At 46.9% G+C, this 14,390-nt stretch overlaps 1 protein-coding gene across 1 annotated transcript in view; it reads left to right on the top strand.

Moving 5' to 3' along the window:
* Window positions 1–14,390, top strand: part of kcnn3 (potassium intermediate/small conductance calcium-activated channel, subfamily N, member 3) — a gene marked incomplete at its 3' end in the record, with an annotated part of 53,496 nt that overhangs the window by 34,568 nt on the left and 4,538 nt on the right. Inside the window, 1 exon segment of the mRNA XM_084472167.1 lies at window positions 8,040–8,150. Within this exon segment, the coding sequence (XP_084328293.1) occupies window positions 8,040–8,150 (111 nt within the window).

Here is a 14,390-nt window from a genome sequence, read left to right as displayed (position 1 = left end):
CACACACACACACACACACACACATATAAAGGCACACACACACACCCACACCATAGGAAGCACAATACTACCATGTAGTTGTATTCCAACACACACACGCCGTCACCAGGAGGACCATAGGGTGGTTCTACACGAGCCTGTAGGACCCCTCCAGGGCCGCCTCTGCTCTCACCATATTTTATTCATCGTTTTTTAGAATAAACATCAAAAGGGCGTGTAGGACGTTTGGTACTCCGCTGAGTCTCCGGCTGAAGCTCTGAGCGCCCGGTCCTCAGCTCTGCTTCTTCAACGTTCAAAACATCCTCTCTGTCCGCTCTCACGCTCCCTTGTCGTGCACTGCCACGCATGACACACCTGCAGCACACACACACGCACGTGCACACACACACACGCACGCACACACACATACACACACAGAGGGTTTAAGTAGGAAGTACATTTTCATTAAACACTTTATTCAATTCTTATCGGGATCCATGTGTCCTCATTAACACTGCCTTCCTCTTCAACCTCCTCCTCCTCTTCTCACACAAACACACTCACACTCACACTCACACACACACACACACACACACACACACACACACACACACAAAGAACACACACCTGCACCCATGCAATCACTTCTCTGTTGGGTTCACCCCAAGCCCTGCCCCCCCATCAGCTCTTTATCTAAGGCCCCCTCCAGTGGAAACCTGGGGGCCTCCGCTTGGTTGCAGAGAGAGTCTTATCCTAAAGTTAATTAAGTCTCCTCCTCCTCCTCCTCCTCTTCCTCCTCCTCCTCCTCTACTGTCAGTCAGTGAGAGCGCTGACACTATACTGGAGGACCCACAGCGAGGCGTCATCTCCCTCCCCAGAGCGACTGACCCCGTCTCATTCATTTGAAATTGTTATTGCTGTAGAGAGGATAACCCATTGAGATGAAGCATCTCGTTTTCGAGGGGGATCCCCGGAAGGACAGAGACAAGACAGTACAATACAATACAACACACGCACACACACACTCACCCAGGCTCTCCCCCATCCCACCTCACCCGCCCCGCCCGCCCAATCCACAGCATGACAACTCATGACATTCGGCTCATGCACATATATAAACATACATATACATACACATACATATATATATATATACATACATACATACATACATACATACATACACACATACACATACACGCATACATATAAACACACACATGAACATGTGTGCACACTATACATCCACACACCTATACCCATAGTCACATTACGCACAAGAATAACAAAAACAAAATGACTGAATAAAGAAGTATGGGTAGAGTTCTATTAGGGTCTATTAGTCACTAGTCCAGTAACACATGTGGATAACATTTACAGCAGTAGTTTTCTCGGTAATAGAGCTAAGAGGTAATAGAGCTAAGAGGTCCAGGCAGGCTATTCCAGTCTGAGGGGGCTTTGAATTTAAATGTATGTCTACCACTCTCTTTAGAGATGTGTGGCACAGGGAAAAAGGGATACTCAGTATGTCTCAATCTGTAGCTAGGTCTATATGGAATTAAATATTCCTTCAGGTAAGAAGGATAATCATAGTACACACATTTAAAAATAACCTGGTACCAATGATACTGTCTTCTGGCTTTTGGTGATAATAGGGTCAGTGAGTCATACAATACACAGTGGTGAGTAATGAAAGGACATCTCAGGACAAATCTACAAATATTATTGAAAACAACAGTTAGAGGTTTCAAGTTTGATTCTGAGGTGTTTTGATAGACAACATCTGCATAATCTAATAAGGGAAATATTAACTGTGACACAATTCTCAGCCTAATGAGTTGAGTGAAACAGTTAATAGAGTGATACAGTATTCGTTTTTCACAACATAATTAATGTGACACCTAAAAGAAAGCTGTGAGTCAAGCCAGAGGCCCAGATATTAAAATTCATCAACTTGTTCAAGTGGAGTGTCATCTAAGGCTTATCTTATCTCGCTCATTTGCCGGACTAGAGTAGGAGAGATTAGAAAATTGTGAGCTACAGATAGTGGAAAAATGTTGTTTAAAAGCATTGGCAACTGCAAGAGGATCACTGATAATGTCATTGTTTACTTTGATTTTGGTAGCAGTGCTTTTAGTAGAATTGTTGATTAAAGAATTTAGATTTTTCCAAAACTTCTTAGGATTACTGACGTTATAATAATTATATAATAATTATAATAATTTGATTTGGCATTTCTTGTTTTAGTTGTACACATATTTCTTAGTTGTTTATAGACAGCCCCATCTTCTGAGTCCTTTGAACGTCTGTACTTTTCCCACGCCTTATCTCTTTGTTTAGATGTATTAAATCAGCATCCACCCATGGTAAATGATGGCCCTTAACCCTTACTGAAATCCAAGGGGCATGTTTATCAATAACTTTAAGGACTTCAGTGTTGAAAAAATGGCAAGCATCTTCAATAAACAGAATAAGGTGGAGCCTATTCCAGTTTATATCCAGCAGGTCTTGTATAAAAGACTCTGGGTTAAGATGTTTGCTCTGTCTTACCCTGATGACCTTGGGAGGTAAGCGAGGTAGTCTAATTTTCCACACACAGAACACCATGGAATGATGAAAACCGATTCAATAATTCTGTGAGAGTGGGTGACCAGAATCCAATCTATTAAAGATTTGGATCTGTGGTCAACTCGAGTAGGTTCGCTGATTAGTTGAGTCAGGTTTAAGCTTTCAAAAAAGAGTCTGTCCTTTAGAGATGAACGATCTAACCAATTAATATTAAAATCTCCAAGGATAATCATCTCGTTTGAGTTGCCCACTGATTTAATTGTGGTGCCTATGCAGTGTATTGACTCTGTGGGGGAATTTGGAGGTCTGTAGATATTGCCTTTGGTCAGCTGCTTATTTGCGTGAAAGCTAACTTCGACAAAAAGACATTCAAAGTGTACTGGGATTTCCTTTGGAATTATAATTTCGGAAAATAATTTTGAGGAGACATAGGTGGCTACCCCTCCACCACGACTACCCCTATCAGCTCTATACAAGACATAACCATCCAGTTTGATTTTCTCATCTGAAATATTATCATTCAACCAGGTCTCAGACAGTGTGATAACACTGGTTTATTAGGTTTATTATAGGCTAGCCTATAGACTATAGACTAGTTTATTATAGACTATAGACTATTATATATTATTAGGTTTATTATAGACTAGCCAGGCCCTCAAGAGATCAATTTTGTGTGGCAAGCTTCTTATGCTCAGGTGGATGACAAATAAGCCTTTACCCATGTAAACTATTCAGGGACATAACAGAAAAAGTGGAGGGGGGGGGGGCAAGGAGAGAGAGAGAGCACCACACACACACACACACACAAACACAGAGGGAGAGAGAGAGAGAGAGAGAGAGAGAGAGAGAGAGAGAGACAGGCCGGCAAGGCCAAAACATGAGAGAATGCAGATACTGTCTGTTTCTAAGTACATGAAGTAAAAGCCAAAATATTTCTTCTTTTTTTCCATGCAGAGGACAATAATTCAGTCAAAAACCGCGGCCATATAAAATACGGATGAGTATTGGCCAATATAGATACAGTAGAGAACAAACAAAACAGGCAAGCCAATTCACACTGCAGCCTCTACTAAAGGGGAGTGGATGTCAGCCTCTACTAAAGGGGAGTGGATGTCAGCCTCTACTAAAGGGGAGTGGATGTCAGCCTCTACTAAAGGGGAGTGGATGTCAGCCTCTACTAAAGGGGAGTGGATGTCAGCCTCTACTAAAGGGGAGTGGATGTCAGCCTCTACTAAAGGGGAGTGGATGTCAGCCTCTACTAAAGGGGAGTGGATGTCAGCCTCCACTAAAGGGGAGTGGATGTCAGCCTCTACTAAAGGGGAGTGGATGTCAGCCTCTACTAAAGGGGAGTGGATGTCAGCCTCTACTAAAGGGGAGTGGATGTCAGCCTCCACTAAAGGGGAGTGGATGTCAGCCTCTACTAAAGGGGAGTGGATGTCAGCCTCTACTAAAGGGGAGTGGATGTCAGCCTCTACTAAAGGGGAGTGGATGTCCTCTGTGGGTGTTTCTTGTGTTTTTCTGTTGCTGTATGTGATGGTGGGGGGGTATCACTGTATGTGATGGTGGGGGGGTATCACTGTATGTGATGGGGGTATCACTGTATGTGATGGGGGGTATCACTGTATGTGATGGGGGTATCACTGTATGTGATGGGGGGTATCACTGTATGTGATGGGGGTATCACTGTATGTGATGGGGGTATCACTGTATGGGGGTATCACTGTATGTGATGGGGGTATCACTGTATGTGATGGGGGGTATCACTGTATGTGATGGGGGGTATCACTGTATGTGATGGGGGTATCACTGTATGTGATGGGGGTATCACTGTATGGGGGTATCACTGTATGTGATGGGGGTATCACTGTATGTGATGGGGGTATCACTGTATGGGGGTATCACTGTATGTGATGGGGGTATCACTGTATGGGAGTATCACTGTATGGAGGTATCACTGTATGGGGGTATCACTGTGTGGGGGTATCACTGTATGGGAGTATCACTGTATGGAGGTATCACTGTATGGGGGTATCACTGTGTGGGGGTATCACTGTGTGGGGGTATCACTGTATGGGGGGTATCACTGTATGGGGGTATCACTGTATGGGGGGGGGGGTAATTGAGAGCACAGAGAAACCAGTTAGAAGGACTGAGTTAGTCTGTTTTTAGTCTTTTTAACTTTTTTCTACATCTTAACTTTCTTATTTTTTTACACGCCCGGAATATTAATCTTCTATCCTATGGATACGGCTATGATCGGCTATGATTGGAACGGACTACGGCAAAAAGAACCTTGTTTATTCGAGGGATAAACTGCTGAGAATTGGGACAATGGGTCGAGTTGGGAGCATTCATACCATCCCGGAGGAAATCAAGAGACCCTACCCTGGAGTCAGAGCTGGCGCTAGCAGGAGGGCTGGGCGACTGAAGAAACGGTGGAGGTTTAAACCATCCATTCCTTCGTGCGTGATGGGGAATCTAAACTCACTGACCAACAAAATGGATGAGCTAGCTGCGCTAGTGAAGAATGGTGGGTTTGAACAGAACAATTGATCTTCTTTATGCCAACATTAAGGATGCCTACACTGCCACATCACTACCACCACTGGGGAAATCAGATCATAACCTGGTCTCCATACAACCACTGCACATTCCATGTGTCCGGAGAGAACCTATCACAGCACACACCTTCAGGAAGCCTTCCCCCGAGGCTGACGAGGCCATGAGGGACTGCTTGGACATAACAGACTGGAATATTTTCCAACTATCCTACGGTGAGGACATTGATGGGCTCGCACACTGCTACTCTGACTACCTGAACTTCTGTGAGGACATTGTTGTTCCCACAAAAACTGTATGCTGTTTTCCTAATAACAAGCCTTGGATAACCAGCGATGTCAAGGCCCTCCTCAATAGGAAAAAGAGGGCTTTTAAGGAGGGGGACCTGGCAAAGCTGAAGCACGTACAAGGGGAACTCAAGACCAAACTGAAAGAGGCAAGGGAGGAATACAGAAAGAAGGTAGAGAGGAAGCTGCAGCAGAACAACATGCGAGAAGTGTGGGAGGGGATGAAGACAATGACTGGCATGAGGAAGAGCAGCAGCAGTGTGGAGGGAGGTCTGGACAGGGCCAATCAGTTGAATCAGTTCTACAACCGATTTGACTGCCCAATGGTGACGTTCCACCCCACCCCCTCTCCAGGAGCTGTTTCTGTCGGCGTGCATGTCCATCCTGCACCTCTCCCCCCTCTCACACACATCCACCACACACCCCCCATCACCCACCACCCCCCACCATCAAAGGCGTCACCGACCTCAATCACCTCAACCACCAGCCATCAGCCACTGTCCGCAGACGCACTGAGGCGCACAGGGCAGCCGCAGTTCATCAGACTGAAGGACTGCCTCTCCGACACTGTGGTCTACAGCACTGGACCACCACAGGGAACTCTCTCCTGTCCTGTTCACCCTGTACACGTCTGACTTCTGCTACAACAAGGAGTCATGCCACGTGCAAAGGTTTTCGGACAATACTGCGATTGTGGGGTGTATCAGGGATGGGCAGGAGGGGGAGTACAGGAGCCTGGTGGAGGACTTTGTGCAATGGTGCAAACTCAACCACCTGCAACTCAACACTGCTAAGACCAAGGAGATGGTGGTGGATTTCCGTAGGTCTAACCCCGCTCTGCTGCCAGTCTCCATTGAGGGGGTCAATGTGGAGGCGGTAGGAACATACAAGTACCTGGGGGTACACCTGGACAATAAACTAGACTGGTCAGCCAACACTGATGCAATCTACAAGAAGGGACAGAGCCGGCTGTACTTTCTGAGGAGGCTACGATCCTTAAATGTCTGCAGCAAACTCCTCGGGATGTTCCACCAGTCTGTGGTCGCCAGCGCCCTCTTCTATGCGGTTGTGTGCTGGGGAGGAAGCACTAGGAAGAGGGATGCTGGGCGACTGGAAAGGCTGATAAGGAAAGCTGGCTCTGTTGTGGGCGCCGAACTGGAGAGCATCACATCAGTAGCAGACAACAGGACCCTGAGCAAACTACTCACCGTCATGGACAATGAAAGTCATCCACTCCATAACACCTTCATTCAACAGAAGAGCTTGATCAGTTGGAGACTACGCTCACTGACATGCAAAACTGACTGACTGAACAAATCATTTGTCCCCAGGCTATACAACTGTACAATCTGTCAATGAAAAGGCATTGAGATAGACTTCTCTTCATAGTCTTCACCCTCTTGACCACTGTATCTACCTCACTGTTTTATCTCACTTTATACAATATTTACTGGCTATGTTAGCCCTTTGCACAGCCCCTCCCTCCCCACCTCAGCTGGGACTAATGCACTTCAACCTTAATATTGACTGTTTATTTGTGTTCTCCTCCCAATGTTTACATTATTCAGTATAATGTCCATATTATTTATTGTTTCATTTTTATCTCTATGCTGCTATAGGTCCTTTCTACCAGGATCTCTTTTTTTTGATAATCCTGCTTGTGTTATTATGTGTATGTTATGTGTGATGTCTCTATGTCTTTGAGCTACTTGGACCCTGAATTTCCCCTAGGGATCAATAAAGTTACTATCTATCTATCTACTGTATCTATCTATCTATCTATCTATCTATCTATCTATCTATCTATCTATATATCTATCACTGTATGTGATGGGGGGGTATCACTGTATGTGATGGGGGGGTATCACTGTATGGAGGTATCACTGTATGGGGGTATCACTGTATGGAGGTATCACTGTATGGAGGTATCACTGGATCGGGGTATCACTGTATGGAGGTATCACTGTATGGAGGTATCACTGTATGGGGGTATCACTGTATGGAGGTATCACTGGATCGGGGTATCACTGTATGGAGGTATCACTGTATGGGGGTATCACTGTATGGAGGTATCACTGGATCGGGGTGTGGTAATAGACCTCCGGTTCCCTCGGTCAAATGTCTATGGGAATAACACGGGTTCGACCCAGTCGAAACTAGATGGAAAATGTGTGTAGTTCAAAACGTGACACAGCTTGTACTTCTTCACCACCTACAGAGTTTGTTATGTACGATCATTCATAAACCCCGTGTTATTCCCATTGACATTTGACCGAGGGCACCGGAGCCTCGGAGGCGGGACTTATTCTTCAGAGGTCTATAGACTCGGCATCAGCTCGTCTCTCTACGCTGACGTAGATCTGGAGCCTCAACTACTGCTGGGCCGCCCCTCTGAACCTCACTTCTCCTTCACCCCCCCTCTCTCTCTCTCCCTCTCTCTCTCTCTCTCTCCCTCTCTCTCTCTCTCTCTCTCTCTCTCTATATATATATATCTCTCTCCCTCTCATGTCCTTGGCCAGAGTGTCTTCAATCATTTGGGATAACTCACTGGCTAAAAGAATATTTTCTTTTCACTAAATCCTCCCTGACTGACTTTTTTATGTCTCTCTCATCCTTCCTATCTCTCTCTCTCTCTCTCTCTCTCAGGGTGCTGGCTGCACTGCACTGGTGGTTGCCGTGGTAGCCAGGAAGCTGGAGCTGACCAAGGCCGAAAAACACGTGCACAACTTCATGATGGACACGCAGCTCACGAAGCGGGTAGGTGTGTGTGTGTGTGTGTGTGTGTGTGCACGCATGTTGTGCATATGTCTGTGTGCGCACGTGTGCTTGTGTGTTTATGTACGACGATTGTGCGTATGTGTTTGTGTTCATGAATGTGTGTGTGTGTGTGTGTGTGTGTGTGTGTGGGTGGCACTGGCAAACTCTGTTAGGGGTTGTGTGTCTGTCCTGGGTCAGCGTAGAACCCTCACTCAAGATACTACTCAAGCCTTACTCAGGAGGAGGCTCCACTACTCAAACCTTACTCAGGAGGAGGCTCCACTACTCAAACCTTACTCAGGAGGAGGCTCCACTACTCAAGCCTTACTCAGGAGGAGGCTCCACTACTCAAGCCTTACTCAGGAGGCGTCAGGTCCCTCCCAGGTCCCATCGAGGTGTCTACTGGGGTCTCTGCAGGGGGCCCTAGCTCTACACAATACCAAACACATTGAGTACGTGAACAATCATACAACACTATGAGCAGCCCCCCTCCAGACCTGACCCCCCCCCCCCCCACCACATCCTCCCCCAAGAGGTTGGAGCCACGTCCAATGGTGTGGGCAAGAGTTTAGTATTGTGCGCGTGTCGTGTGTACCAGGGTTTGGTGTGTGTGCTATCTGTGAGGATCTATTATGGTCTCCCTCGAAGCACTCAGAGTCACTGTATTATCTCACACTGTTTAGACGGGCTAACACTCCTAAAGCCAGTAATCTCTCTCCTTCTCCATCTAATGATCTCTCTCTCTCTCTCTCTCTCTCTCTCTCCCTCTCTCCCTTTCTCATTCTCTCTCTCTCTCTCTTTCAACTTCACCTCTTTTATGTGCTGCTCTCTTGATGTCTTGCTCTCATCTCCTCTCCCTCCCCAGGCTACGGACCGTGCAGCCTTCACCTTCCCTTAAGACACTTCTAATCTCCATGACCCCGCCTTCCATCCACTCACCCCTTTCTCTCTGACTCTCTCTCTCTCTCTTTCTCTCTCCATCCTTTTGCTCACACTGCCTTTCTACTCTCTTCCCTCTCTTGCCCACTTCCTTCCACCCACTCACCCACTCACCCACCCCCCCTCCCTATCCTCCCTGGCATTTGCCCCATCTCTCTCTCTCTCTCACTCTCTCTCTCTCTCTCTCTCTCTCTCTCTCTCTCTCTCTCTCTCTTTCTTGCTTTCCCTCCCTCTCTCTCGTTCTCTTAAATTTTTTATCAAGTTGAAAGACCCAAGTTTCAAAAATAGCCTCCCATATGAAATATGTAGGGTACATTATGGCAGGGGGTACCGGAGAGACTGAACAGGAGGGTCATCAATAGCTTCAGCTTGGATGAAATATCGATGGGAGAGCAGAAATACCCCACATTCCTACCAGAGACCTGAGAATCACCTCTGGCCTGTGACGAGTGCAATCAAACCATTGTTAGGCTCTGTAGAGGCGTCACAACCTGAAGACAACTACATGAAAACACACCAGATACGGCTATACATTCACTCTTAAATCTTTATTCATTCATTTTATTTCTGGTAGTCCTTTTCCTTTTTAAACAAAGCTGAACTTTGACTGTATGGAAAACCGACAGCCGGCCAGTGTTCTGTCCCTCCACCTGAAGAGAATGGCTCTGTCGCTGCTCCGCCGGCTGACGGAGTCTGAGTCCGCTGTGTTTGTGACCTTTGCTTCAAAGGCTCCTGGCTTTGGGTACGAGTGTCTCCGGTCCTCAATCTCTGCGAGACTGATGAAAAATGCATCCGATGCACATCTGTTGATGAGCACCTGTTGATGAGCGTAGTTCAGGGGACCCCCCATCTGGTGCACGGCTACAAGGAAATCCAATCACTCCCAGAACTACGATGAATAATGGAATCGTTTCGTCCCACCCGGCCATCGTCACTGCACAAGCATGCCGGCACTGTCGCCAAACTGATTGACGCGCACGCACACACAGTGTCTCACACACACACACACACACACACACACACACACACAGACCCTGTGTGTACACTTTAAACCGGTGTCACACACACACACACACACACACACACACACACACACACACACACACACACACACTCAGATCCTGTGTGTACACTTTAAACCACTGTGTCCCACACACACACACACACACACACACACACACACACACACAGACCCTGTGTGTACACTTTAAACCACTGTGTCCCACACACACACACACACACACACACACACACACACACACACACACACACACACACACAGATCCTGTGTGTACACTTTAAACCACTGTGTCCCACACACACACACACACACACACACACACACACACACACACACACACAGACCCTGTGTGTACACTTTAAACCACTGTGTCCCACACACACACACACACACACACACACACACACACACACACACACACACACACAGACCCTGTGTGTACACTTTAAACCACTGTGTCCCACACACACACACACACACACACACACACACACACACACACACACACAGACCCTGTGTGTACACTTTAAACCACTGTGTCCCACACACACACACACACACACACACACGGACCCTGTGTGTACAGGAGAGGATTAAACAGGCTTTGTCCAATAAGGGCCAATCAATTTGGCGGGATGTGGCTAGCTGCGGCTGGGCTGGTGGTCTGAGGCGGGGGCCGCTCTGGCCTCAGGGTCTCGCTGTCTGCTGGGGGCGTTGGGACGGGGAGGGCATGTTGCTGGCTGAGCGTTAGTACAGGACACTGTTAGGAGCCATGCTGGTGGATCAGTGCTTGTAGGGCTCTGTGAACATTTCGATTGCATCCTGGCCATTGGCCGAGGAGGACGGCCAGAAATATCTTTTGAATATTTAGACAAGGAGTAGCAGGCCATGCCAGAGTCCTTCAGCAGCTCTTTCTAGTGAGCGACTTTCCACTGTCTCACTCGGTCCTGTTTATGCACCACGGCCGTTTAGTTGTTAGAGGGGTCGTAATCAATACCTATGTGTGACAGAAAGTGTTTTATTTGAACTGTCATCATAATCATTTCTATATGTCAATTATTAATACATTTCACAAATCGTGCCTAGAGATTCTGCATGGGGCTTAGAAAGAAATATCTGAAGAAAGAGAACTAAATTAATTTGTTTTTTCCTTCCTTTGAGAGGATTAATAAATGTAAATTAAACTGTTCAACTTTGCTCTCAGCTGGTAGGAGCTAAGGTCATGTGGGCATGTGGTTGACAGATGGGAGAACGCTCTCTCAGCTTCGTCTGAGCCAGTGTCCTGAACTACTGTGGGGTTGAGCTGGGCTCATAGTGAACTGTAAACCCAAGCTCTTTTTAACCGTATTGTACATAGATGCAAACAGGAAGTGGATTTGTAACTCTAAATATGAAAAATGCATATGACAGACAGTGTAGAAATGTCCTTGTGGTAACAATCCCATGTGTGCAGTGGGGAGATGGGAGTGAGACTCTCTCCCTTACGCATGGATCTGCTGAAGAGGGAGGCCAAACCACCAGAACGTCAATTCGAATATGTCAGTGTTAAAATGGCTGATTATTATCACTGCACAGTGCCTAGTGAACCTTCTCCTGTTTTGTTTTTGCTATTATCCTTCGGTCGGATGCCAAGCAAAACCAAAGGTTGTGCACATGCAACACGTTTATACGTGTGACATGTTTGTATGCGCTGTGGTGTGTGAGCGAGAGAGAGGGAGACAGACAGAGATGTTCCATCAGAGTGATTTGGGGTCGGAGGAGCTGGGGCCATGTCTCTCTTAGGGTTCGTTGTTGTTGCCGCGGTGATGTGGCAGGTTGTTAGAGACCTGGCCCCGGGCTGTGGGGTGGATGAAAGAGGAGTGCAGCGAGGCTGATCACTGATTACCAAACAGCGGACATCACGGCGCGTTCTGTCCACCACCACCACGGCCTCCACCACCTGTTAGTGCTGTTAGCGCTGACCTGTTAGTGCTGTTAGCACTGACCTGTTAGTGCTGTTAGCACTGACCTGTTAGTGCTGACCTGTTAGTGCCCAAGATAAAAATGGACATATTTGTCTGTTAAGTCACTATCCATGGCCGAACAGGTAAAACAATGGTGATTGAGACAATGGCCCGCTGATATAAGCCCTGTCACTGCAGCATTAAGGGGGTTACAAACTGACTGTCAGTTGTAACACTGTCAGTTGCTTGAATCTCTGGAAAAAATGTCCACTTTTGCCAAAGGTATTGCCAAAGAGAAAGAAACGGATATCTTGGAGATTTACAATTGAAGGCAGTATGAGCACCAACTCTATGTGCCCTGTAATGCGAGTCACTCTGAATGGAGTGCTCTATCCCCTCGTGGTTATTCACCTGCCATAAGGTGTGTCGTGTAGGGAGCAGGCTCAAGCAGATTGCTGACCTGTCACCACTAGATACCAGCCATATGGCGTCATGATGGCCCGCAAACTACAGACCATATGGCACCCAAATAATGCAATCATCAGACTCTTTTGAATGACATCAAATGGACTGTAGTGAGTCTTAAATGATCAAGGCCAACAGAGTGAGATCCTCTTCATAAAACAGCCATGGAAGGCTGCTCTCCCCTCACTGGGCTGTTAGGGTTAGGGTTGGGTTAGGGTTAGGGTTAGGGTTGGGTTAGGGTTAGGGTTAGGGTTAGGGTTGGGTTAGGGTTGGGTTAGGGTTAGGGTTAGGGTTAGGGTTAGGTTAGGGTTAGGGTTAGGTTAGGGTTAGGGTTGGGTTAGGGTTAGGTTAAGGTTAGGGTTAGGTAGTCGATATTGTAGACTCTAGTGGAAGGTTTACTGAGTGAGCTCACCTGACAGACACACAACGCTATTCTCGTTCACCTCATACACTTCCTGCACTAATGAAAGCGTTGACAAATATGATTTGACGTACCACTCTGCTAATGTGCCGGTCGATATTTACATTATTACAGAAACTCCTAGAAACTGGACAGTGAGAGTTGCTGGAAGAGGCTTAAAGTTAACCCCATGCTGTCCTTGTACCGATGAACCATTTTCTATCTTTAATCGTTCTATTTCCATTTGAATATAGGAATTAAGCCTTTGTAAAGCCTCCATTTACATATGTACAGTTTGAAATTGGTTGGACTTTTTAGAGGTGACAACTTGCTAGATAATATTTATGTCAGGGTCAAGCCTGCGCGTGCAGCTCATAATGGGGGGTGTGTGTGAGCCGCCCTTGACTGCGTAGGATGGGTCCTGGTTAGCCCAGCTCACAGGCTCTTTGTGCCCCTCCACCGGGGGGGTAATTGTTCTTTGCTCCGCGCTCAGCCTCTCTTTGAAGTCTCTCATTCATTTATGGCCTTACAGATTCTCTTTCTACTTTTCATTATTCTCTCTCTCTCTCTTTCTCTCTCTCTTTTCTTTATGGTCACCACCCTCGCTTTTTTTTTGCAGGATGTCAGCGCTCTGCATGTCGTAATTGCGTGGCAATCCCTCGCTGTACACATGACATATAAGCGGTGATAGCAGATCACTTATCCATCCTTCAACAAAGAGCTCTACCCTCCCATCTGGGTGGAAGAGAAACACACGTTTGTGCCGACTGCAGACAACAGCCATGAGCGCTCCTTAAATGCGAGCTAGGTATTGTAGTCACTGAACAGAATGGATATCCAGGCGGTCTGCGTTGTGTGAGCGTTTCACACTGGGGTGTGTGTGTGTTTTACAGTCTTGAGGCGGTGTGGTGGATGCTGCAATAAGTTTGTAACGTTTATTTTTGTCCACACTGTGATTACTGCCTCTAATAACCCACAGGGGCATTAGACTCATTGTTATTTATCAGGGCACACAATTGAGCCTCTTTGAGTGAAGAGAGCACATGGCTCATAGTGGAGTGGAGGAGGGAGAGCCCAGAGAGGAGACACTGTTGTTTCTTATTAACTCCCCACGGACGGAGCTGTTTATGTATGAACAGCACTGAGAGGCTAGTCAATGTGTGTGTGTGCGTGTGTGCATGTGTGCGTGTGTGCGTGTGCGGTACGTGAACGCGCCCATCGACGAGATGAAGGGGGCCACTGAGAACAAAAGCTTTCTTTTTTTCTTCTTCTTCGTCAGACTAAAGTGTGTGAGTAGTGTGACGCATACAGAGTATGCAACGCTGAATACACCTGTTGTCCTCCGTTACCAGGGTAACCTGTTGCTAAAGCTAATGTTATGTGTGCGTGTGCGTGTGCGTGCCTGCGTGCCTGCGTGCATGTGTGTGTGTGCGTGCGTGCGTGTGTGTGCGTGCGTGCGTGCGTGCGTGTGT

The sequence above is a fragment of the Micromesistius poutassou genome, assembly GCF_964030765.1.
Source record: "Micromesistius poutassou genome assembly, chromosome: 8".
Taxonomy (NCBI): Eukaryota; Metazoa; Chordata; class Actinopteri; order Gadiformes; family Gadidae; genus Micromesistius; species Micromesistius poutassou.
This window is presented reverse-complemented; position numbering and strand designations above follow the sequence as displayed.